General features: G+C 42.2%; 1 protein-coding gene across 4 annotated transcripts in view; it reads right to left on the reverse strand.

Moving 5' to 3' along the window:
- The window catches only part of TNIK (TRAF2 and NCK interacting kinase), a 412,478-nt gene that overhangs the window by 92,026 nt on the left and 295,041 nt on the right, over window positions 1-25,411 (reverse strand). For all 4 annotated transcript variants that reach the window (XM_017529736.2, XM_017529735.2, XM_017529734.2 and 1 more), the window contains exons 8-11: window positions 19,310-19,364; window positions 17,251-17,329; window positions 9,096-9,271; window positions 3,599-3,665 (exon numbers count right to left, since the gene is read on the reverse strand). In XM_017529736.2, coding sequence (XP_017385225.1) covers window positions 3,599-3,665; window positions 9,096-9,271; window positions 17,251-17,329; window positions 19,310-19,364 — 377 coding nt within the window. The remainder of the gene's footprint in view (window positions 1-3,598; window positions 3,666-9,095; window positions 9,272-17,250; window positions 17,330-19,309; window positions 19,365-25,411) is intronic.

Consider the following 25,411-nt stretch of genomic DNA (forward strand, 5'->3'; position numbering starts at 1 on the left):
TCAACCATTCACCCCAAAGAAACAGCATCAGGGTAAGAGACCTGCCTCCCTTTCAGTACGATGGTGGCACGAAAGAAATGCTGCCTCCATCCACAGAGGGATGTCACATTCTCCGAGTTGTCACCTTCTCCAGGACTGTCCACACCACTCCCTCACCCTTGGGACGTGGCAAAGATTTGTTTCTAAAGACTTCAGCCACTGTGCAAGCCATGAGCCCCAGACTGGATTATTTTCAATAAAAATGGGCAATGGTGCGCAACAAGGGAATCTACTTAAACAGATCGACCTCACCCACACCGCCCCCACGAGGCAGAGGCCAGGCTGTTCCTGTGAAGTCATGATGCGCCAGCAATGGAAAACCCTCAAGTCGAGGTCAACACAGAGTCAGGATCTGAGCCCAAGCTTGCTACGTCTAAGATAGAGTTTGCCTGACTGCAATACACATAAAGGGCTTGGTTTGGCTCTGGCCACAGAGGGTGTGGCTAGCATTTCAACCCAGCTCATTGGTTCCTAGATTCTATTTAGGCAACAGTTCTCTCTTCTGCAAAATGGTGGTTGTACATATATGTGTGTGCATGTGACAGAGAATGAGAGGACATAAATAAGCTCTCCCTACTCCACTGGAGGTCCAGGGCTGGCCTACTCCCAGGTGAACAACTAACAGTTACAGACTCCTTGATTCTGCACAGCAGCCTAAGAGGGAAATGACTTCTATTTGTTTATTCAAACCTAGCCCTTTTCATCTTTCTGGAAGCTTCCATTTGAAAGAAATCTATTAAACATACATATACACATACATATATATATTCACATATATATGTATATATGTATGTTTAATATACATATTCATATATATGTACACATGTTTAATAGATTTATTTCAAATTCATATATGTATGAATATTAAACATACATATATACATACATATATATATGAAACAGATTTCAAATTTACTTCCATTTGAAATAAATCTATTACACACACATAAATATATGTATGTTTAATAGATTTATGTCAAATGTGCATATATATATATGTATATATATACATATATATACAGAGCACCTGCTACGTGGCAGTCACTGTAGCAGGCTCTAAGGATATGGCAGTTGCTAGATAATTTCTCTCTTTAAAGTTATCTTCTTGTGGGACAGACATACAGACAAATAACTTCAGGTATTAACAGACTCTAGAGAAGACAAAAATTGTAATTGTTTAAGAGTGACAGTGGCGGGGAGCTGGGGTAAGCTTTGAGGCCCTACTTTAGATGGGTGGTCAGGAAGACCTCTCTGGGAAGGAGGCATTTGATGAAGAAGGAAGAATGTTCTAGCAGAGGGAAAAGCAGGTTTAGAGGCCTGGGGTGAAAACAGGTATACACCCTATTTTTAAGCAAATGAACACCAGCCCAGCCTCCCAAAGCAGAGTGAATGAGAGGGAGAAGGGTAGGAGAGGAGGTCAGAGAAATTGGTGTGGGCTGTGACAACCACACACGCACGGAAAGGTTTCACGCAGAAGAGTCACATGAGCAGATTGGTTTGGGTGTTGAATGGATGACCTTGCGAGGGGTGCAAGGGCAAGAGAGGCTCTGCGGTGGAGACACCACGCAGGTGGAGAGCAGTGGGGATGGAGAAGGGAAGGAGTATTTGGGGATAGAGGTCATGAAGCCTGTTGACAGCTCTGACACGTGGAGTGAGGGATGAATTTCAGGTTCTGTCTTGGCTGCTGGGTGACGGTGGTGACCAGAACAGGAATGAGGAACCCTGGGGGAGGAGCAGGTTTAGTGGCAGTTGACGAGAGGATCAAGGTTTGGTTTTGGAGAGTGGTTAGTGTGCTGTGTGAGATACCGCCATGAAAAGACATAAAAAGGCTTTGTTTGTGATGTTGCATAGACAATACTTGGCATGTGCTAACAAGCCATCTCTAAAACTTAGAGCCTCTGTGTCAAACTCTAAAACAAGTCCCAAATGATGGTGCTTATCTACAAAGGCCAATTGCCCTCTGCAAAGGGAAGGGGGCTTGGGCACCCAGCCGCCCACGCACACTGCTCCATTAATATTAATTGATATTGAATCAATGTCAGAAGATCTGAGCTGTGTTAGTGACTCAATGATTAACTCTGCGTGTGACCTGGTTGCAACCCTTGAGCTGTCACCTCTTTTCTAAAATGAGATAACTACTGTCCTTCTCTGTTTTTCAGGATTTCATGAAGATTAATTAGACACATCCATAAAAACAGGATTTGAACATCATCTTTAACATGATAAAATGACATGTAATAATTATGGAAGTGTTAAGGTACGGCTGGGATGGCTCCCTAAGTCACCCCTCACATGCAGTTTGGCAAGTGTTAGAAAAACAGGGTTTCTCAGTTCTACAGGAAGTGGTCAGAAGGCTGACACAGTCATCCAGGCAAGCTTTTGAACACTGGTATACAACTTCTCTGAAAGCAGGGCGTTTGGTCCTTTGCCTTTCAGGGATGTTCATTTTCTCTGTCACTACTTGGCAGTCATCTTTATGCAGCTCAACCAGGGGCGGACAGAATTCTCCTTTGGTCTTTGACCTTGAGGAATCCTGTGGTAGGTGAAGACAGAAAAACTGGATGGCTCTGAAGGCTCAGTTCTATCTTCTTATAGAGGCTTAGCAAGAATCCAGCCCAGTAGGTCTGAGTTGGCATAAAAGAAGAACATGGTATCTGGCTCCTTCCAGCAGCAGTGGCTAAGCTGGCCCCTTTTCTGGTCAGAAAGCTCTCCCTCAGTGATATGGGAACTGATCCTTCTGGAGCATGAAGGTCCACTCCTTAGATGGTTTGAGGAAGAAGGCCATACCTTGGTGAGTCTTCTGCTTGAGCAATTCCCCCCAGTCTTACTTCACAGGTATACCACGTGGCACCATGGATATGTGCCTGCTCCCCTTGACTCACCAAGCTGAATTCGCTCACCAAAGAGAAATTCTGGCAGTGCAACCATTCTAACCTTAATTATTTATAAACACAGGCTAGACAAAAGTCAGAAAGTCAAGTGGAATTCAAATGTAGGCATGACAACAAAATGGCACTGGGTTCTGGGGTCCAACAGGTGACAACAGGAATGGCCCAAACGTATCTGCTTGGAGTTCATTTCTACATATCATTTGATTTCTGGAAATCACTTTCTCCTGGATTAGGCTGCAGTGAAAATACCAAGGCATATGACAAGGACAGTGGTTGCCTGGATGGGTTTCTCGAAAGTACAAAGTAACAAAGTGAACAAGGCAAGTCCAAAAATGCAAAGTTGCTGTTTTAAGTATTTTTAGTCCTGCATTGCCAAGATAATTGCCTTCTACCCATTCTACCTGTTACATATGTAAGAAAACAAGCTGTTAGGCTAGAGACCATAAATCTTGTGGGACAAGATAAAGAATATGCTGATTTCCACATTTTCGTAATGTCTGCCTAGGGAAATTTTCTCAAATTAATGAATATGTTCAATGGGCAATAAATTAAATAAGACCACCCTGGTGGATTCTTTAAAACGAACCTATAAATCAAAAGGAAAGTGAATTCCACAGAAGCACAATTCAGAATGTGAGCATTAGAAGACTTGGCTTTTGCTCTCATACCTGGGCTCTCCTGAGTCATTCTCCTCCTCCTCTTCCTCACTTCCGCTGTACTCATACTCTGTCTCATCTAAAGAAAGACCCCAGAGTGTTAGTGCACAAGAAGATGCTATGACTCAGTAAAGCCCAACCCCGTCTCTTATAAATAAATAAATTGATGCCCAAAGAGTCGTAGTTAACAGAGCGCTGGAACAGCCTCCAGGCTTGTGGTTTAATGGTTCCCATCAGTATATGAAATTAACCACATTCAAGACTGTCTCAGCTGACTCTAGATATCTGTCCCCAATGCCTAATGTTCACATGAAAGAGAAGATAAGGAATTAAAATAATCCTTTTCAATATTTTTGTTAATTTATTTTCAATTAAAAAATAATTTCTGTCTGTGTTAATTCCCATTATAAAGCCACCCATATCAAACCCATTGGCCCATTTGTAACTTACTGATGATATTAACCATTTTTAAAGTATGACTTTATTATGACTTACATGGACTCACAAACTGTCTTTAGATTATCTTGATAAATGCAACAAAGAAACTTTTGACAATAGGTACTATTAAAATATATAGTTAAAATGTGTTTTGATTGATCCACTAGGGACAATCATTTAATTCAGCAAAATGTGAAGCAGATTACATAGAGAATGAATAAGATTGAGGCTTTGCTTTGGAAGAGATCAAATCTAATGTGTGAGATGAGTAAATATCAGAGCCTCCATGATAGTCAAGAAAGGGAATGAATATTTGGTGGGTAGCTCTCATGCCAGTCACTATTGCTAGATAGTTTACTCTGTTCTCTCATTTTTCATAATAACACTCCAAAATAGTGTCTGTTTTTTAAGCAAGAATACTGAATTACAAGAGGTTAAGTAATATAACCAATGTTATCTCATCATTAAAAGGTCAATCAGGGATTTGGATTTAGAATTCAATCCAGAACTTTTCCAGCCTAAGAACCAGTGCTCTTTCCAATATGTTATATGCTAAATAGCAGTATATATAAGGAGCAATGACATATCGGAGAAAGGAGCAGCTAGTGCCACTAGCCATAATGGAGGAAGGGACAGTGAAGTCTTTGAAGAAAAAATGAACAGGTCCTTGGAAGGTCAGTGGCTCTTGTTCAGGCAATTATTAGCTGGCATTGGTGGGAAAAGGACATTCTAAGCAACATATCCACATGAGTAAGGCTGGCAGTATTACAGTGCATAATATGTTCAGGAAACAATGAGCTGTGAGTAGTTAGGTAGGTGCCTTGGTGTGAGAAAACCTGATGGAGGGAGAAAGGCTAGCAGGGACAAAATGGCTCATTGATTCTTATAAATGCCATGCTGAGAACTTTTCTATGGGCTTTGAGGAACCCTTGGAGGAGCTTTTAAGCAAGAGAGATGTCACATTACTGCTATCTCTTCATAGCTGTAGGTTAATAATTACGACCTTGAAGGTACTTGCACATCCCTAAAAAGGAACTGAAACTGCAATTTAGTTATGTTACCACCAGGAGGCAGTAGTCACACAGTGAGCATGCTCAGGTTTGATAAATATGCCTTGTCTTTCACACTATTTAGCCATTGATTAAAAGAGATACTGAAAGAAAGCCAAAAGTTGGATGAGTTCAAGTGTATTTTAGGTATGTATGAAGCTTTCAGACTACTTATTTTAAAAATATTAGTTCACCAAAATATCAAAAACCTGCATAAACTGTTTTAATGCTCCACACTAAAAATGTAATATTCCAAACTTTTCCAAAATGAATAAACAACTTTCAAAAAAAAAATGCGAAAATTTTATCTAAGAAAGGAAATTACAGCAAGGAAAAGAAGCACACAATTATTCCAATTATTTCTACTCTCTAGGGTAAAACCTTCACTTGTCAGGCTCCTCAATTTAATATTTAATACTTCACCAAAATTTGGCTTTGACTGCTTTTATATAGCTGGGTTAAATTGGCATGTGTCAACCTATCTTAGGGAAAAAAAATACCAGGTTAAAAAAATCATAAAGCAATGCAAAGTAGAATTGCTTTGATTAATTCTACCAAAAGTTGGTGATAGAACAACTAAGAAGTGAAAGTAATATTAGAGCAAACTTAGTCATTTCATTAAATTGAGCAAATGGAATGAGATCTCATTTGCCCAAACACCCTTCCTTGGGAGCAGAAAACAAGGAGACTAGAACTGTGATTCTGGTGGCCCTAAGCCTAAACATGATTAGATTCCATAAATTACCACATAATTCTTGAATACACCTATTGCCAAGAATCTTACTTTTCCACTCGCAGAGAACAAACACATTAAAAGTGATATAACTTCATGTTGTGGTGAGTTCTGAGTCACATTTCAAAGTTTGTGCCCCCCAAAATGCGGAAACGACCTGAGTCACGGGTGTCACCCACTCTTATTTATGCCCCAGAAGGAGATGGGTCATGAGTTCTCACAAAGGACTCTGAGTAAGTAATGAAAAAGTAAGGATCAATAAGTAACTGCCTAAATAAGAATAACTTATATTTACTGACTGCATCTATGTCCTGGATATTATATCAAGCATTTTAAATGCATTATCTCATTTAATCTTTGCAAGAATTCCTGGCAATAGATATTATTAGTAGACTCTCAATCTCATTTTAAAGATGAGAAAACTGGAGTGGTGTTCACATAACTGATAAGGGGCAGAGCTAGAATAGGAACCTAGAATACGAACCTGAAAACAGAGTCTGAGCACTTAAACTATGCTATATATTAACAGTATAATAAAATGTCCTTTTTAGAGAAGTTGGCTTTTAAGGGTTGCATGTCTGACACGCTGCCTTAAATATTCCCTTAAAAATTCTGACTTCGGGACCATCCTGGTCAACATGGTGAAACCCCGTCTCTACTAAAAATACAAAAAATCAGCTGGGCATGGTGGCACGTGCTTGTAATCCCAGCTACTCAGGAGGCTGAGGCAGGAGAATTGCCTGAACCCAGGAGGCGGAGGTTGCGGTGAGCCGAGATCGCGCCATTGCACTCCAGCCTGGGTAACAAGAGCGAAACTCCGTCTCAAAAAAAAAAAAGAAAAAAAAGAAAAAAAAAAATTCTGACTTCATGAAGTAGCCCAAGACCAGCATGGACAAGGACCAGTTGGAAAATCGTCCTGGAACTTTTAGAGCTTGACCCATGTATTTCTCTTCATACTTAGTTCCTCCATCTTGAGCTAGCCTCCCAGCTCCTTAGGGTCTAACTGACATCTTATTAACTGCAGATGAGTCACCTTTTTGGCTTAGCTTCACAACCTCCCACTCTTGAGTCTAACCTGATCATACACTCCTTCAAGTCCCTGATGCCAGCTGCAGAAGAATTCTTCCCTGGGGCCAGGTTTGGTGGCCCATACCTATAATCCCAGCACTTCGTGTGACTGAGGCATGAGGATTTCATAAGTTCGGGAGTTCAAGACCAGCCTGGGCAACAAAGTGAGACCTTGTCTTTACTAAAAATTAAAAAATAATAATAATAATTAGCTAGGCATGGTGGTGTACAGCTGCAGTCTCAGCTACTTGGGAGGCTAAGATGGGAGGATCACTTGAGCCTGGGAGACAGAGACTGCAGGGAGCCATGGTAACTCCATTGTGCTCCAGCCCAAGCAACAGAGAGAGAAGAGAGCCTGTCTCAAAGAAAACAAACAACAAAAAAGGTGCGGGGTGGGTGGCTCATGCCTATAATCCCAGCACTTTGAGATGCTGAGGCGGAGGATCGCTTGAGCCCAGGAATTTGAGATCAGCCTGGGCAACAAAGTGAGACCTCGTCTCAAGAACGAAAGAAAGAGAGAAGGCTGGGTGGCGGGGGAGGGAGAGAGGGACTGAGAGAGAGAGAGAGAGACAGAGAGAGACAGAGAGAATCTTCCTGGAATCTTCACTGAGATTTTCTCCTCCTGCCTTAGCCCTCTGCTGATCTTACCTCTCCAATCCAGCCTTGACCTTCAGACTGCTCACCGGCCCCACCCCTCATCCCCAGCTTGTGTTATGGGTATTAACTGCAGAGGCAAAGAAGAAAGGAAGCACAAATAACAGAAGGGCAACCTCTGTCCTGTGCTGTCTGCTACCCTCCGCTGCTGCCTCTGAACTCCAGATGGGAGAGAAATGGAGAGGAGGGAAGCAAGAACAAGCACATTACCATGTGCCTCCCCTTCCCTCCTCGGTCTCGGTCTTCCTCTCCACTCACCGCACTGTGGATGCTCAGCTTTCCAGCCTCACAATGCCTGTGACTGTCATCTGCCCAGCTCCTGCCTTCTACCCACAAAGTACTCAGTGCTGTCCTCTCCATTTCTCCCTTCCCATACCCTTCACTTCCCCTACCTCAGCTAACCACTAAACCTGCTCCAGGCCGTGCAAGTTTGTACCTTGGTCAGGGTGCAGTCAACATGCTTGTCAATCTCCAAGAACAAATTTGTCTCCCCTTAGAAAGGTACTGTTTCCTCCAAGATAAACCCTGTGCCAGAGAGGCACAGGGCAGGGGAGTGCTGGTGAGAGATACCATAACTATGATTATGGCAGCAAGCCCACAATGTAGTGGAAATCGATGGTGGACTTTAGCCATGATTCACGAGTTATTAACTGGAAAGCAAAGTTCAAAAGAGATCCTGAAATTACTGGTTACAAAATTTGCCTAAGTCAAGTTCACTTCACCATATAAGAACCTCGCTCATTTCTGCAAAGCGCTCCCCTTACCCGTTCAACGTTAGTTTCACCTTTCTTCGGCTTGCATTTTCTGTCTCATTTGGTAGCTCACTTCAGTGTTCCCTAATACATAGTATTAGCACAGCATTTCTATGCTAGTTGAAAATAGAAGCTTCCATTCAAAAAAGGAGGGCACAGCCTGAGACCCCAAGTTTGGACTTAACGTTTTTTCAATGATGGAGTGAAAAGCCAGTGACATATAAGAGCTAGAGTCACAAAGATGTGTTTTTGCATACATAAAATAAGGAAGTCTGTTAAATGACCCTCAGCTCAAAATCTGATATTCTATACAGCAAGCCTGGCAAACTAATGATCTTTTATGTCACTGCAACTATAAAAAAATTATTTCTGACTTCTAAATAATGGAATTAGAAATGAGCCTCAGGGCACGTAAACTTAAATGTTGAAGAATGTCAGTACGGAAAAATGTCAAGTAGACGAATTTTTTTCTTTAGGTTATCTGTCTTCTGTAGCGTTTTAGTCTTCTAAACATGAATATCGATTTGAATTAAGAAAATCACTGGTTAAAGCACTTCATAGTATCACTCAACATGACTTTGTTCAGTGCCTGGCAGAGGTAATGTTTCTTGCAGTTCTGTTTTTTTCATGAAAGATTCTACTTCAGCAGCCTTACCCCATTGATACCCAGAGGCTGTGATCTCGGAGACAGCCCCTCACACTAAGGAATAATGCAGGCCCATTTGAAATCTTCACAGTCACCTCCAAATACATTAAGAGCCCGTGAATGACCCCATCTTTTGCTTTTGTTGCTGAAATACAAACGTGCATCTAACCTTTTTCTCCTCGCTTCTTCTTTGTTCTATCAATGTGGTCCTTGAGTTGAATGCGGACCTGTCGCTCATTAGGTTGGTCTCGTATAAATGGATGCTTCATCAGCTGTTCTGTTGCTGGTCGCTGGCTGTGATTCTTTACCAAGCAGCTCTCAATAAATGACTGGAATTTTTTTGACCTGCCAAACAAAAGAAATGAATCATGAATCCACAGATAAAATGGCGATCCAAAGAGATGAAAATGTGTAATTTCTGAAATGCTGGGATTTGTTTTTTTAAAGGTCCAATTGGCCGGCATAAGGATCATCCACTAATCACAAAACAGGTGTAGCACTAGAGCAGGCACAAAGGGTTCAGAGGCATCATCATCATCAGCAATGTGCAGCTGAGGTAACAGAATGTAGTTATACACATGAAAGCATTTTCGCACAATTTATATATAACATTACGTGGCAGACTAAAAGGAAGCAGGGAAGAAAAAGACCCCCATAGGAATCACATCTAGAAGGGGTAGTGGAATAAGGGAACCAGAGCTGGGCCTTAAAGAATTAGGAGAAAATCACTCTGGGGAAAGGATAGTTCAGATGGAGGAAATCAGTGAAAAACTACTAGTAGGATGAGAATAATATATGTTGGGGGACACTGAGATGATGAGGTGAGCCACTTAAATGAGGCAGAAAATGTAAGCTGGAGAAAAGTAAAACCAACGTTGGGTGGGTAACAGGGAGTACATTTTGCAGAAGTAAGCGAGATTCTTATGTGATGATGTGAACTTTGATTAGGCAAGTTTTGTACCTAGGATTTTCAGAATCACTTTTGAACTCTGCTTTCCAATGGATAAGAACAGGCTCTATGTGTACCTTTATTGTTAACTCAAGGACATAGACATTTAACTTTAAAGAATTACGTTCACACCCAGAGGCAAATTTATCTCCCTCTAGAAAGGCAATATTTCCTCAAAGATAAACCCGATGCCAGAGACCTGGCCGAGAGGGCATACCTACGATTACAGCAGGAAGTCCACAAAGTGGCAGAAATTAATGGTGGACTTCAGCCATCATTCATGAATTGAGCACGCATGTTCCTGCTGAGAGTTCCAAGGCATTGCTCAGAGTCATAAATAGTTAAGCTCATGGCTCTAAAGCATGCTCTTCCAACGCAGTCCGGGAGGCCTTGGTGGGACCGGTCACCCTTCCCATCCGGCTCAGAGCAGGAATGATCTGTTTTGTGCTCTCTGTTGCCCTCCTGTGGTGGACAGGGGAGACATAGGACGGGACCCCAGGATTGAGCCTTTGCCCAGCGGACCCTGCATACAGACTCTTCAGGCCCGAGAGGTGCCTTCACCACACACAATGGGGAGCGTGTTCTTCAACACTCAAACATGACAGGGCACTTTGGTACGCATCACTCTCTTTTTTGTTTGTTTGAGACAGAGTCTTGTTCCGTCACCCAGGCTGGAGTGCAGTGCTTCTCTGCTCACTGCCTCCCGGGTTCAAGCAATTCTCCTGCCTTAGCCTCCCGAGTACCTGGGACTACAGCTGCCTCCAACCATGCCAAGCTAATTTTGTATTTTTGGTAGACACAGGGTTTCTCCATGTTGATCAGGCTGGTCTCGAACTCCTGACCTCAGGTGAGCCCCCCTCCTCGGCCTCCCAAAGTGCTGGGATTACAGGAGTGAGCCACCGCTCCTGGCTTGTATGCAGCATTCTCTATTGCTACCCAGGTCAAAGCAGCTTTTCACTTTATTCCACTGGGGTTTCTTTCCTCTCTAAATTTCTAAGCTACATTCAAGCTTTTAAAATATTTTACATAGAAGTAAAGGTAGAATACTGTGCTTGGGGTCGCCCCAGGAGGAATCAGCGTTGGCTACACTGTGGACTAGAAAGAGTGACAGCCGGACACTCTATGCACCTCCTTGTTAAGTGCTTCTGTGCATACCCTTGCTTCTTCACGCTGAAAATCCTCAGCTGCGTCAGACGTGCCTGAGCCATCTTTGCGTGATAAACACACTACCTGATCTGCATGTTTGGTGCATGAGTGAATGCGTGATGAAGGTTCTGGGCAAGAGCTGCAATACGGCCACCTTCAAGTCTCCACTTTTGAGGGACAGAAAGGGAGGTATGGAGAGCGGATATTCTTCTCTTTCTCAGATCAAATACATCTGTGGAGGCATAAATATGATCTCATCCAAGAAGAAACCTTGCCAGAAAAAGGTAATAAAATAAAGGGCACTCCTAAGGAATGAACTGAAGAGAATGAGGTTAACCAGCATGAAGATATAAAAAACTCCATACAGTACTTTTTCACATAGAAAAAAATCAGTGTTAGAAAGATGAAAACAAAAATTAAGACAGAAAGGTATGAAATATTTACAAGGAACATAAATGGCAGTTCTCTTTTTCTTGCTGGAAACTAAAAGAAAGTGCTTGTTTTGGTTTTGTGTGTGTGTGTGTGTGTGTGTGTGTGTGTGTGTGTGTCTCACTCTGTCACCAAGGCTGGAGTGCAATGGTGCGATCTCAGCTCACTGCAACCTCTGTCTCCAAGGTTCAAGTGATTCTCCTGCATCTTCGCCTCCTGAGTAGCTGGGACTATAGATGCGCACCACTGCACCTGCCTAATTTCTGTATTTTTAGTAGAGATGGAATTTTGCCATGTTGGCCAGGTTGGTCTCAAACTCCTGACCTCAGGTGATTCGCCTGCCGAAGCCTCCCAAAGTGCTGGGATTACAGGCATGAGCCACCATGCCCACCGAAGTGCTTGTTTTTTTATAAAATGCTCAACTAACTGTTAAAGGATGATAAATAAATCACATTCAATTTAAAAGTGAGATCCAGATTTAATAGACTGTACATTCTATTTCCTGATACTGACTTCTAAAAAAACAATAAACGAAATCTCCAGATTTCCAGAATTGAATAGTGTTCAAGTTTAATGAAATTAGTTATTAAACAGAGTCGTTTTTCCCAGTATGCCTTGCTGGGAAAAAAACCTCAGAGATATTCAAGAGAATAATTTTGGGCCACATGTGCAGCATAAATGTACTTTAAACTCATTAGAGCACTCAGCAAACAGTGAGGTAATATTCGATATAGGTGAAGTGTTTTCACGTGGGCCTACATGTGCAGAACTACAAAGCTGGTAATGTATTTCATATCTTCCTCAAATGGTATCCTTTGTAGAGAAAATAATGCTTACTTAAAACGAGTCTTCAAAGAAGGATTCATAGTCTCTTATTTAAGTTAGCATGACCAAAGAATCAATATGCTTAATTACACACTTATTTAAGAGTGAAAACACTTCACCTATATTGAATATCACCTCACTGTTTGCCAAGTGTGCTAATGAGTTTAAAGTACATCTATATAACTTTATTACTTGAATCTCTCCTGATGGTAATTTAGTTCTGTTTCTTATAAAATAGAAACACCTAAGGTTAGTAATACTAATTTCCCAAGAGTTGGCATGGAGAAATAAATGGTAATGATTGGTGCCTATAGTCTGAGAAGACCAGCTCTATCATCGGAGTCACTAAATACTTTATCTTCCCAGATTTAACCTGTTTACATGTTAAATTGTGTTGGGGGAATTAAAAATGCTGGAAAGATTGTCTCATCCCCCATTATAACCAGTTGGGCTAAAGTTTTTGGTAATCATCATTTGACCTCAGAATTTGCATCAGCCCTGCCCTATTTCCCAAAGCTACCCTCTGCCTCCACTTTGAGTTGCATCACTTACTAACTTGGACAAATTATTTAACTTCTATGTGCCTCAGTTTACCTGGCTACCAATGGGGATATTATTGGTACTTATCTCAAAAAAAGTTACGATAAGTGAATTAATTCATGTAAAATATTGAGAACAGTGCCTGGTATCATAAATGCCGTATGTGTGTTTGCCATTATTATTTTGATGACTATGATGACATTGCCCCCAGCAACCCCTGAGCATCACTAGGCTTAAGGAACACAGCATCCACCTTTAGGACTGAGGAGCAGAAATCTCCACTTCTGGCCAGGTGTGGTAGTTCATACCTATAATCCCAGTGCTTTGGGAGGCCAAGATGGATGGATTGCTTGAGGCCAGGAGTTCGAGACCAGCCTGGGCAATATAGCAAGACCCTCTCTCTATAAATAATAGAAAAAATTAGCTGGACATGGTGGCATGCACCTGTAGTCCTAGCTACTGGAGAGGGTGAGGTGGGAGGATCATTTGGGCCCAGGAGTTTCAGACTGCAGTGAGCTATGATTGCTCCACTGTACACTAGCCTGGGTGACAGAATGAGATTCTGTCTCTAAAAAAAAGAAATCACCATTTCTGTTGAACACAGTAAACCTATAGATTAAATATGTTAGCAGGAAGAGTCAACTGGGCTGTTATCTTCAAGGAGGGTGCACAAAAAAAGTTAATTTTTAAAGTCTGTGTAATAGTTTTTAGCTGGGTTTTAATAAAGTCCAAAGTTCAGTCACATTACTACTAGCAAATTCCACCTATTTGAAGGGTTTTCTGACATTTGCTCTGTATTATTATTTAGAAACACACACACACACACACACACACACACACACACACACACACACACACGAGCTTTGTCCTATCTCAAAACAAAAGTCTGACAACCCATCAAGAATCAGAACTGGTGCCTCATAAAATAACGGGGGTGATTTTAAGCCTTGGAGCCAAAGCAGGACGCCGGGTCCAGGCTGGCTCTCCCAGTGAGGAGCCTAGGACTCGTGCAAATATGCCCCTTAGCCTCACTGGCCCTCCACATCTGCATCTGGAGCATGAGCAGCTTGGACCAGTGGAGCTTGTATAGATAAGCAGTTATGACTTTTTCTAATGATCTCAGCTGAGTGCTGCTTTTCCAGTGTGGGCTCTTCAAATGTAAAAGGCATGTGAAAAGTATAAGATTCACCATTTTGTACTTGATGGAGCCATTCCTATTCTTCTCCAGAAGGCCCTGGAGGGAAGCAATGGCACTGAGTATATTTGTGAGGGCAGGTGAGTGTGGATGAGCAGGGTGGCAGGAGAAGGGAGGAGAAAATCTTTTGAATGAGATGGTTTACCCCTGCGAGTGGAACCCACCCACACACAAGAGACAGGAGGAAAAAATGGGAATCCCAGTCTTACTATTCACTTGCTGGTGCTGATATAGGGGTAGAGGGTGAGAATATCTTTGGTTTCCTCTGATTCAACTAAGGGTACAATCCTCCCAGACAACTTATTATTAAATGCCTGAACATTCGATGGTGCCCTAACTTCATAATCCCTTAGCACAAAGGACCCTCCTCATCATACTAATAGGGAAGGAAGAACGGGGCTCCTGTGAGTGGTGGTGGTCTCTTTTTCCTTCATGATGACAGTGGAAAGAGCAGCTCCACTGCCTTTACTTCTTAAATCTTGAAGGTACAAGTTTAAAAAAATTCACACTAAGTGACCAGTTTATGCCTTGCTTGTTGTAGACTCAGTCATGTTGAAAGTGATGCTCCATTGAATGTTTACCATGAAAAGAGTTCATGGCCCTACCTCTACAATGGCACCCTCTTTGGTTATGTGTTGATAGATACACTGAGAATAATGCATTTAACCTGATAACTCATTTAGGTAGAGAAGACCTGGAAATAAAAGAACATTTTGGAGTTTTGCCTCTTGGTTGGGGAAGGGAGTCCTTTCCTTTAAAGAAAAAAATAAAAAAAAAAAGAAAAAATGAAATGTTTCATTTCCTCCCATACACTAGAGTCTATTAAAGTCAACCCTAACTTACTTCGAATTACTTTTGACCTGCTCTTTCAAGGTAAAATACTTAGAAATGTTTAAATATGTTCACTTAAAAACTGGTGGAATTGTATTACAGAGAAATGGGAGCCATACCTGCTGTCAAGTATCATGTGCCTGGGGCAGCACCACCCCCTCTACAAAGGCTGGGATGGAAACGGGAAAGGGCACATTCCCAGGGCTTTTGATGCCCCAGTCACTCTCTAACAATCAGGTCACTTTTCCTTCCGTCTAACAATACCGGGCGGTTCCCATAGCTTTCCTAGCCAGCTTTCCTTACTCATCAAGGGAAAGGTGTGCAAGGAGGCAGGAGGAGGTGAGATTGGCATGGACTTCTCACTGTTTCCAAACTTCTCAAGCTCCCTTGAATTATTAAAATTCATTCTTGTCAAAGGTCTGAAGCAGAAAAATCAGCCTGCATTGTCCTAAAAGTTTGTATTTCTTAAACAAAGCACGCAGTTGATCTTTTTGGATCTCTGTCAGTGAAAACCAACACTGTAGTGCAAGGAGTGCGATGTCTCTTCACGCACTTTTCCGTGGGGTTGGGCTGGTCACAAAAAGGGGTGGTGCAGATCACGGTTAATGAAAACGGGAGGTGTATGCCAACAAACCAACAGCAGCTTCTGAGTTGGGGAGAGGTGGCGGCTGGAGCAGAAGGACAATCCCTTGCCCTAAATGGGAGCAGGAGCTGCTTAGCAGGTAGTTCACTGCATCTTTGCAAGGAAAAGGCCAGAAATCTAAATGTAATGCTCAACTGACAGATTTTCAGGTGTTGTCAATTAATACACATATTTTTAAAACAGGGTGTATGACCACACTGCGACAGCCAAATAAAACACATCTGTGAAGGGCCGGTTTGTCCTTCTCCATGGAAAAGCTCAGGATACGTGTCCAACAGCAGTAAAGGCAGAGGAGGATATGAGAGGGCAGGGGACAGGGTAAGTCAGGCCCACTGCATACAGCAGACTAGCAGATGTCAAGCAGGAACCTAGCAGAGGGCTTTGTAGTGTCACTGTCGCTTCCAGCAAAGAGAAGGGAGCCAGCCCCTCTCCCCGGGAGTCTGATCCAGAGAGAAGAGAGGAAGCAGGGTGTTGGGGTGCTCTGCCGATCACATGATGTGTGACGCCCAATGGGAGGGCTGTTGCTGGGGAGAGAATGGTTGTCTTGTACCAAAGTGACCCTCTGCAGAGGAAGGAGGAGCAGGGAACACTCTGCCTCCTTGTTACCAATAGCAACTCTCACTCCCCTCGCAGGCCCGGCAGTTCTGAGGCTGCCATCCCTTTTCTGGCTGCTTCCCTCCCTCTTTCTGTGCAGCATGCCTTTCCTCTGTTCCACCACGGTGGCTGTCATTAGCAGATGACTGGTAGTAATTAAGGCTGCCCCCTGTATGTGGGTGGGTGGGTGGGAAACATGAGGGCCCAGTCAAGCGCTTGGTCATGAAGGGCTGTGGAAAGGGGCAGAAGGATCCTGTCCCTTCACGCTCTCACTGCCCAGGACTTATCTCTAGAAAAACGACAGGTGGTCACAAGTGGTGCAGGAATTGGCCTCAGTGCAAGAGGAATCAGAGATTCAAGAACATATCAGGGAGGACACTCCATTTCCATAGGAAGAAAGGAGGAAGCAGTGAATTTTGGTTATGGAATGATAAGATTAAAAGATTCAGACTATATAATTATCTCAAAAAAGTCAAATGTCCAGCATCTGGCTTAACCTGTAGAACTGCTTCTCAAATGTCAGTCCATAGCCGATCTACATAATTTTTGCCATACCTCACACCACTCATACTAGTATTCATGTAGTAGTTTTCTTTAAAGTAAGCCACCATTTTATGTAAGTTTATTAAAAGGAAAAGTTATAGCTCTGCCCCAAATAAGAAGCCAGTATCCCCTGCCATATGCGAAGACAGCAGTAATGACAAAATACTGCAAATGCTCATACACGTGCCAGAGAAATAATCTCAAACATTACCCGGTATGTATATAAACTTAGGGAATTACTGTTGTAAGAAACAGAAGAGAAATCAGCCAATCTAACGGGCTGACTCTCCAAATTATCACCCTCTCTGATAATCTGTTCTGTGCTGCCAGGAAAGACATGACTTGGGGTTAAAGTCAAAGAGCTTTCGTGTTATTACTTGGGCTTCACTTACGCATTTTGGCTAATAATTTCTTATCTTGAAGGTGGGAGAATAAAGACTTGCTGTACAAATAGTAGCTACTCAATATGTACTATAAGATGAATTACAGCATATGGAAAGTCATTCACCAAGCCATAATATGTATTAGTCTCATTCTATCAGCAGGACCTAGAAATTAGAGCTAATCCAAAATTGAACCACAAGAAAACCTCACCCTTAGATCTGGAAAACATTGAAGACCAAACTCACCACTTCTTAGACTTCAGCCGAGGCGCTGGGTTCCGAGGGATGAGAAAGAGGGCTCTCATAGGGTGCATGTCACAGAGAGCTACAAGAGACCAAAACAAGGGCCAGATACAGTTAGGAGGCCAAACCCAGGCCAAGCCCGTCTTGGCTGTGCAGGTCATGCTGCCCGATGACTCACTGAGTTTACACACGACCAGTGAGCACAAAGTCAGAACATCCAAATGCTTCCATTTGATGAGCATTTGAAAGATTCAATGTCCACTTACAGGAGTCTCATCAAATACAACGTGGTTTATGTAGCTACTGCTAACATTTCCAGTGAATACACATCTACTTCATGTTTAAGGAAACTAAGTTAAAGGATCAACAACCAGCCATCCTTGCTGTGAATGACCACCTGACATTTAAAGTAAATAACATCAGATGACAACTACAATGGAGAGGGTAAGGTATTTTTAATTAGTAAAAGCCAAAGCCATAAATAAAAGATATTTGGTTATCCATGCTATTTCTTTCACTTGACAGCTCATCCAAATGCAACGTTATCTACAGACTTTTGGAGTCCAAAACACCAGAGCCCGATTTTCTCTGTTTCCAGATATCCCGAATGGTTTTTCAGGTTTTGTAAAGGGTTTTGTTTCATTTTGTTTTTAAATTCACTGGCCCCAGGAAGCCCAGAGGATTAAGTCACACAGAGTCTGGCAGAAAAACAAAGTTATAAAAAGATCTCTTCTTGTAAACATGACATTATCGTTTATAGCGAAAGCACTCATATGTTCTTACTTTAATAAAAACATTTTATTAGTTTACTTTTCAAACATCTCGGAGCATTTCTACTTTGTAGCTAGAATAAGAATATATGCTCCCTAAAAGCCAAAGGATTCTGTGGGCAGAAGTTTATTTTTAGCACTGTCTACCACTCATCAAGAATGATAATATGGTTTAGGACTGCAATATATTATTTTTCTGATTCACACATGCCTATTAGCATTGTGAATGAGGGCAATTTTGTCAACCAGCACTCCAAATCAATCATGCTACAGATGAGTTCTACCAATTCTAGACTGAAAAGTAAGAAAACAATGACAACCTGAAGGTAAAAGTCGTAAGTATAACAACCTGTCGTGCAGATAAAGCTCCTATTTTTTTCCTGGTCCTTTGACATGCAGACACCAAGGATATTACTGTGGAAATTACTATGTGAATGGAAATCGGAAGGAGCCAGGCAGAATGGGAAGTCATCAGATTGCTATGCAAGTCTGACCCTGAGTGAAGGAGACAGGGAGAAAAGGTAGGTGGATGGATCCCACACTGTCCTGTGGGTCCTGCAAAGTCATAGGGGATCACTTGGGTGAAAGTTGCCTATAAAGGAATCTTGTATCTCCAGGAAAGGGCCTGACTTTGTATCTCCACTGTGCTAGGTCACTGGCGGGGAGTGACCCTTGAAAGGTGCGGCCTGGTGCCACTGCAGCAGCTGGCTGTCAACCAGTTACACTTCCTATATGGAAATCGTGAGGCACAGTCTCCTGACAGAGACTCTCTGCCAGGCCCAATACTCCAAATCTCAAGGAAATGAGATTCTCAAGACTGCTGGAGCCCTGGCCACTCTGCCTCAAATAGCAGGGAAATCTAAAATTCTTAAAATCAGTATTTTAAGAGGAGTGATAGCGATCGAGTGCAGTCTTTGTATAACGTGTGCATTGAAAATTAATTTTGAATTTTCATACATTGGTGTTTATAGTTTTGTGAGTTGGTCACGGTTTTACATCAGATAAGGAGGAGTCAAAGGACAAACGATGTACAGAATCTGTAAAACAAATAGGACTCTCCAAAGCATGCTTTCTTTTCTTCCTTTTTTCTAATAAAAACAGAATTCTCTCACTGCTCTGAAATGAATGGATTCCTGGTTGATTTAAGATGACTCTGCTTTCTAAATATGCCAGCTTGAATCCATGCAGGGCTCGGTGTAGTGGAAGTAAAGCAACTGCAGCTCCTGGCAAAGAAACTTCAGTACCTGCAGAGCAGACCAGCAACAGATTTCACCCCAGAGGAAGGTACTTACGGGGAGCACCTTCTGCCATTTCGATGGCGGTGATTCCCAAAGACCACAAGTCGCTCTGAAAAAGAAGGGCAGACACACACATAAATTCAATCGACAAAGGAAAACTTGGTTAAGCCCGGTAATTGCTTCAGAGCTGCCGGTGGGAAAGGCATTCAGTTGTCTGTTTACAAACCTACTTCTTCCACTAACCTTCAAAGCAGAGACAATCTTATTCGCTTTTCATTGATAATACCATTCATGGAGTTTGGCACATGGCAGCTTATCAATAAATGTATAAAAAAATGAATATAAAAATGTTTAAATTAATTCATTACTGAAATATATCTGTAGATTGATGCATAGAAATTGCTGCCATCCGGCTGTTTATAACACCATCATTGAGCTATAATTGTCATATAATAAACTGCACATAAAGTGCACCAGTTGATAAAGTATGATGGGGGGACACTCCTGTGAGCCCATCACCACAATCAAGACAGTAATCATATCCATCATCCCCCAAAGATCTCATTTGCCTCCTTCCTTTCCTGCCCGAATCCATCCCTACTCTTGTGTCCCTAGGCAACCAATGATCTGCATTCTATCACTATGAATTAGTTTGTGTCTTCCAAAGTTTTATATAAGTGAAATCATATATGTGGTCTTTTGTATTTGCTCTCTTTCACGTAGAATGATGTTTCTGAAGTCCATTTGAGTTGTAGCACATATCAGCACTTGACTCCTTTTTATTGCTGTGTAGTATTCCATTCTATGGACACCTCAGTGCTTTTGCATTTGGACTGCTTCCAGTTTGGGCTATTACAGACACAACTGCGGCAAACATCGGTGTCCAGATCTGAGGGTGTACGCTTTTACTTCTTTTAGGTACAGACCTGGGGGTGGAACGACTGGATCATATGGTCTGTGTTATTTATACTCAGTTGTTTTTAACCAAACGAAAATAGCAATTTCGTATGGTTTTACCTAATAAGATGAGGACAGGGAGACTTTCTGATGATGACATTCACTGACGTCTCACTAGTGCTTAGATCAGCGTTGGGCAGAGTAGGAGATACTCAATATATTTGTTGAATAGATAAACCGTCTATCTGTAAGTAGACTAGTATGTAAAATAGAGACAGTATACATTTATATTATTTCTTATGCTCAGACTGAGTTTTATTCTCAGAACAGAATGTTCTAGGCCAATGCCTCCACTTCTACCTCTCCATCTCTAACAATATTCTCCTCCCAAACTCTGTGTCTGTGACTCAATAGTCTCTAAATATTGGATGGGAGAGGGCAAATCAAGAGATAGGGAAAACCTGGTTAGAAAACACCAAAGAGAGGCTTGCTACCACCGTTTCACAGCAGATTGGTAAGAAAATCTAATACCAAACTTGGTTCAATGGCCCACATCCTAATTTAGATATCTCATTTTAAATACCTCATGCATTTTGTACATTTTTCAAACTTCTCTCAGAATAGAGTGATCGAAGTTAAGTTTCCTTGCCATTGCCATCAAACAAATGTCAAGGCCACGTGAAAAAGAGATGTAACTGGAAGAGAGCTTCATAACATTCCTAACATTCATGTTGAGTCAATCCCTAGAACTAAGTTTCTCAAAATCCTGTGAGCGACATTCAGGGCTGTTCAGTAACTGGGCAGAGGACCATACAATGTGGAAGGGGTTTTCTGGGGGGTCTAGGCTCTTGCCTAAAGTGCAGTCTACCTGAGAGCAGGTGGCTGGAGCACATGTGTAACCTCACACTAGGAGCAAGGGGGATTCTTTAAATGTTACCAGTTCTCAGTTCAACTGGGAATAGCAATGCACTTTTACGACACCAACATCTTAAAACTCCAAGGAACTCTCTGCATACAACACAACTCACAAAGGCAACCCTTGTCCCTTCTCTTTGTTATGTTTCAAGATGTACACAGATTTTCATTAAACACAATCTGCACCCCATATTTCTCTAGCCTAGCAAGTGACTGAGTTTCCCGGAGGCTCTTGGTCTCACTTAGTGAGATTATTTCCAGAGGTGATGGGGAAGGCTCGGCCCGTCTATTACAAGTTGGCTCAGGAGCAATAACTGGTAAAGATGAAAACGCCATTCTATTGTACCTGGGGTTTTATGGTTGATAGACAAAGATAATCATTTGGGAACATGACAAACACTGAGTCATTCACTGTTCACGAAACTTGAAACAGAAAGCACAGCAAGAATAGTCTGGAAATGGTAGGTTGGCTCTAAAAGTACCTGTGCTATTTCGATAAGACTCTAGTATCTCCAGACCTTGGTACTTCTACCCCCATATACCCCAAATCCCTAAGAATTGAGTGTTTCTATATTGTGAAATAAGGCACAAGTAAGAAGGTGGCAGTAACTACAACAGAAGATTCACATTTAAATAGCTTTCAAGTCCAGGAAGCTTCGAGCTAGGTTGAAAACCAATATATGTGAAAGAAAATGATGGTTCTGCGGTAAGAAGGGCTCAAGGCCAGGCCTCAGGTGGTGGAGAAGGAAATTGCTCAGAGGGCCCAGACACACTTCTACCTTTGGATCTTGACTCAAGGTGTTCCCTCTGCCTGCAGCACCTCACCAGTGATGTGCTGGCTGATTCTCCTCCCCAAAGCCTACTCAACCCCTGTGTTCTCAGTGAGGACCACTGTGACCTTCCCCATATTTGTCCCTCACAGAACTAAGTACCTCTAACATACGACATATTCATTCATCACTAATTTACCATGTTTTGTGTTCATTGTTTGTGTCCTTTACCTCCAACACACATACATAAGAGCATAAGGGCCACAGGGCAAGGATCTTTGTTCTGTTGTTTGATATATCCAAAGTACCCAGAACAGTCCCTGGTACACAGTAGGCCCTTAATAAATATTTGTTGAATGAATGAACAAATGAAAGATACATGACAGAAAGTAGCAAAACCTATCTAGGGCTGGTAGACTCTTTGTAGATCATCTAGCCCAGCCTTTCATTTCACAAATGAGGGAAAGTGACTTACCCAAGACCAGAGAGTAACTTAGCAGCTGGTTTTAAACTGAGTTAAGTCTTCTGCCTCCTAGGCCAGTTCTCTTTTAACAATCATCATAATGTAAGGACTTGAGTATTTACCATTTTTCCCCTTATCACTTGTTTAATCCATAAAATAATTACTTCGGATTCCTACTTTGTCCATATGACTGAAGGTGCCAGCAATTCAATAAAGGTGTTGAGATTCAATGAGGTACTCCAGTTTCCTACAATAAAACTGGCCTCAATTTCCCAATGGCAACATGAATGGTAGAAGGAAAGAAATACACAGGTATTGATTGACTGACTGACTGAGATGAAGTTTCACTGTGTTGCCCAGGCTGGTCTTGAACTCCTGGGCTCAAGCAATCCTCCCACCTTGGCCTCTCAAATGTTGGGATTATGGGCATGACCACACCAGGCTGACAATAGGCCTTTAAATCAGGCAGATCTGGATTCAAATCGAGGTTTCTTATTCACCTACACGCAGAGTGCTGCTCAGAGCTTGGCTTTTCAATTGCTCAATGGAAATAACCGTGACACGCATGTATTGATCAGGTAGCTGCTAGCACAAAATCTGGCACAGAGTGGGGCTCAAGATGATTGATTTCCTTCTCCTCCACTGTCAAGTGACATTGCCTTTGCTTGCCCAATTTAGTCTTCTTTGATTTCCCTCCATTTAGTTGTGGCGGAAATTATTTATTGGCTAATCCAGTGGTCATTTTCAACCCTCATTTTTCTTGCTGCTTCCATTTCAGAGTGTAGCAAAGCCGCCCTTGCCTATGCTGACTCCACTACAGCTAAGGATGGCAGTTAGAGATGTGACATAGTTCTCGCCAATGAGACATAAGCAAACATCTTCCGGGAGCTTCTGCTTTTCCTCAAATAAGGGACAAATACACCTGGTGGCTTGCTAACTTTTTCCCACTTCTTAGTGCCTTAAATAAAGAGCTACAGTATCCATCTTGCAACCATGTGTCAGGAAGCCAACAAATGAATGACGGCAGGACAGAAAGCTAGGCGCTTTGGTTTCTGAAGACATCAATGAGCCATCGCATCAAACCTGGACTGCCTGCCTCTAGATTTCTGGTGGCATAAGAAATATATAGATATATACAGCAATAATCTGAAGAAACATATTTTGGCAGTAGGAAAATGGAGAGATCTCCTTTGTTAGGTAATTCTGGATTTATCCCCCAGGAAGCAAGAAGGTTTAAGGAAAAGACATATACTTTATTTGTTATGCATCATCTCAGGATCCCGCTTGGGCAGCCTTTCCCCAAGTCCCCAAACACCCCTTTCAAACCAGGGATCACACCACCGCAAATACCTGTGCATATCCTGGTAAGTCACATGACCTAGCAGATTCTGCTGCTTCCTTAAGCCTTCATTTGATACCATTGTTATGATCCTTTTTTTTCCCTGGGGTTCTCTTGTTTTCTAAAAGGAACATTTATATCCCTGGCCATATATTCCCAAAGCTGCTTGTAAGTTACACTTAACAGCCCTGGCTAGAAAGCCATAAATATCCTTGACAGGTCTTGTTTAAGCCTTTGGATACATTAGCGAGTCCCAAAGACACTTCAGAACTTAAATAAAGGAGAAAATGCTCCAATTACGACTGGCAAGACAGATCACAGGAGACGAGAAAGAAAAGAGGGAAGAGGAAGATGAGGAGGGAGCTCGGGAGAGATAAGTTTCGTTCATGGCCATGGCGTGACTCATCCTGGCAGGAGCTGGGTAATTCATTATTCCAGAGGTGCTGTGCAGCCTAGCCTGTGGTGTGATTAATGGCCTAGCACTGTGTGCATTACAAACAGAAAAGAGACAAATTTTAGTGCCTTTGGGAAGTCAGAGGCAAGACAGAACTTCTGGCTGCTAGAAAGGGTGGGAGTGAGGAAAAGCTGATACACAAGCAACTTGAGCAGAGCAAGAGAACGTTCCTTCTCGGGCTGGGCTGCTCAACACAGTGAAGAAAAGCAATACTTTTAGATGTCTGAACCAGCCACACAAGAATGAGAGGCAGTGTGGCACAAGACGAGAACCCCAATGTGCACCGTGAGGTAGAAGGTATGCTTATGCTCTGCAGCAAGACCCGCTCTGACACAACTAACAACGCTGAGCCCATTTTCTCAACTGCAACATGAAAATAACACATACCTTGAAGGGTTGGTAAGAGAATTTAATAAGGAAATATATGCAAAGTGCCTAAGATACAATGCAGTACATGATACATTTGGGTATTCAACAAATGTGGGTACAGATAGATCCTTAGGACCAGATATCACCAGCTGGCAGTTCAACCAGCAAACCGGAGTCAGGTAAGATGGCAGGGAGCTCTGGTACTCCATGGTGCACACAGGGGTCACAAGGACCGTGCAGGCATAAACAAGAAGCTCACAGGAAGCAAATAGGAAAGCGTGTGTCCTCCCTTCTCCTCCAGACTGGGCCCCCCGCTCTCTATTGCCCCCTGCTGGCAGAGCCTGATAAAGTCAGATGGACAAACAGAAAGGAGGGCAGCTGAGTCCTAGCCCCATTACCATAAAGCAGAGGCAGCATGGCAGTCCAGAGGTGACAGACAATAGCTTAATAATGGGCACAGCCAGCACAGTGTATTCTATCAAGTTTCACAGAACAGAAAATAGTCTTTTGTTGGGTAACTTACATGTGGCTAGTTTATTCTCTTCAAATATTCCAGGTGGGAAAAAGAAATTGACACATTGTATGTATGGTCCCTAGGGATGACATCTTAATTGAGTGGTAAAAGTTATAGAGAAGCAGATTCTGGCTCAATGCAAGCAGACAATTAGAGGTGTGTAACACAAATATGAGGCTGAACTACATGAAACGGTTGCCTTTTAGGGGTAAAAGATGGCCCCGAATAGCAATACTTCCATATGATAACATAAATACAAAACTATCATATATTGAGTATTTATTAAGTAGTGGGCACTGTATTAATCCCTTTATATTAATATTATTAATTATATTAATATTATATTAATCCCTTTATAATCTCATTTTATTCTATTATAACCTCAGAATAAACAATTTATTATTCTCATTTTATGCAGGTTTAGGAAAAGTTAAA

This window comes from Cebus imitator, unplaced genomic scaffold (genome assembly GCF_001604975.1).
Source record: "Cebus imitator isolate Cc_AM_T3 unplaced genomic scaffold, Cebus_imitator-1.0 Scaffold61, whole genome shotgun sequence".
NCBI lineage: Eukaryota > Metazoa > Chordata > Mammalia > Primates > Cebidae > Cebus > Cebus imitator.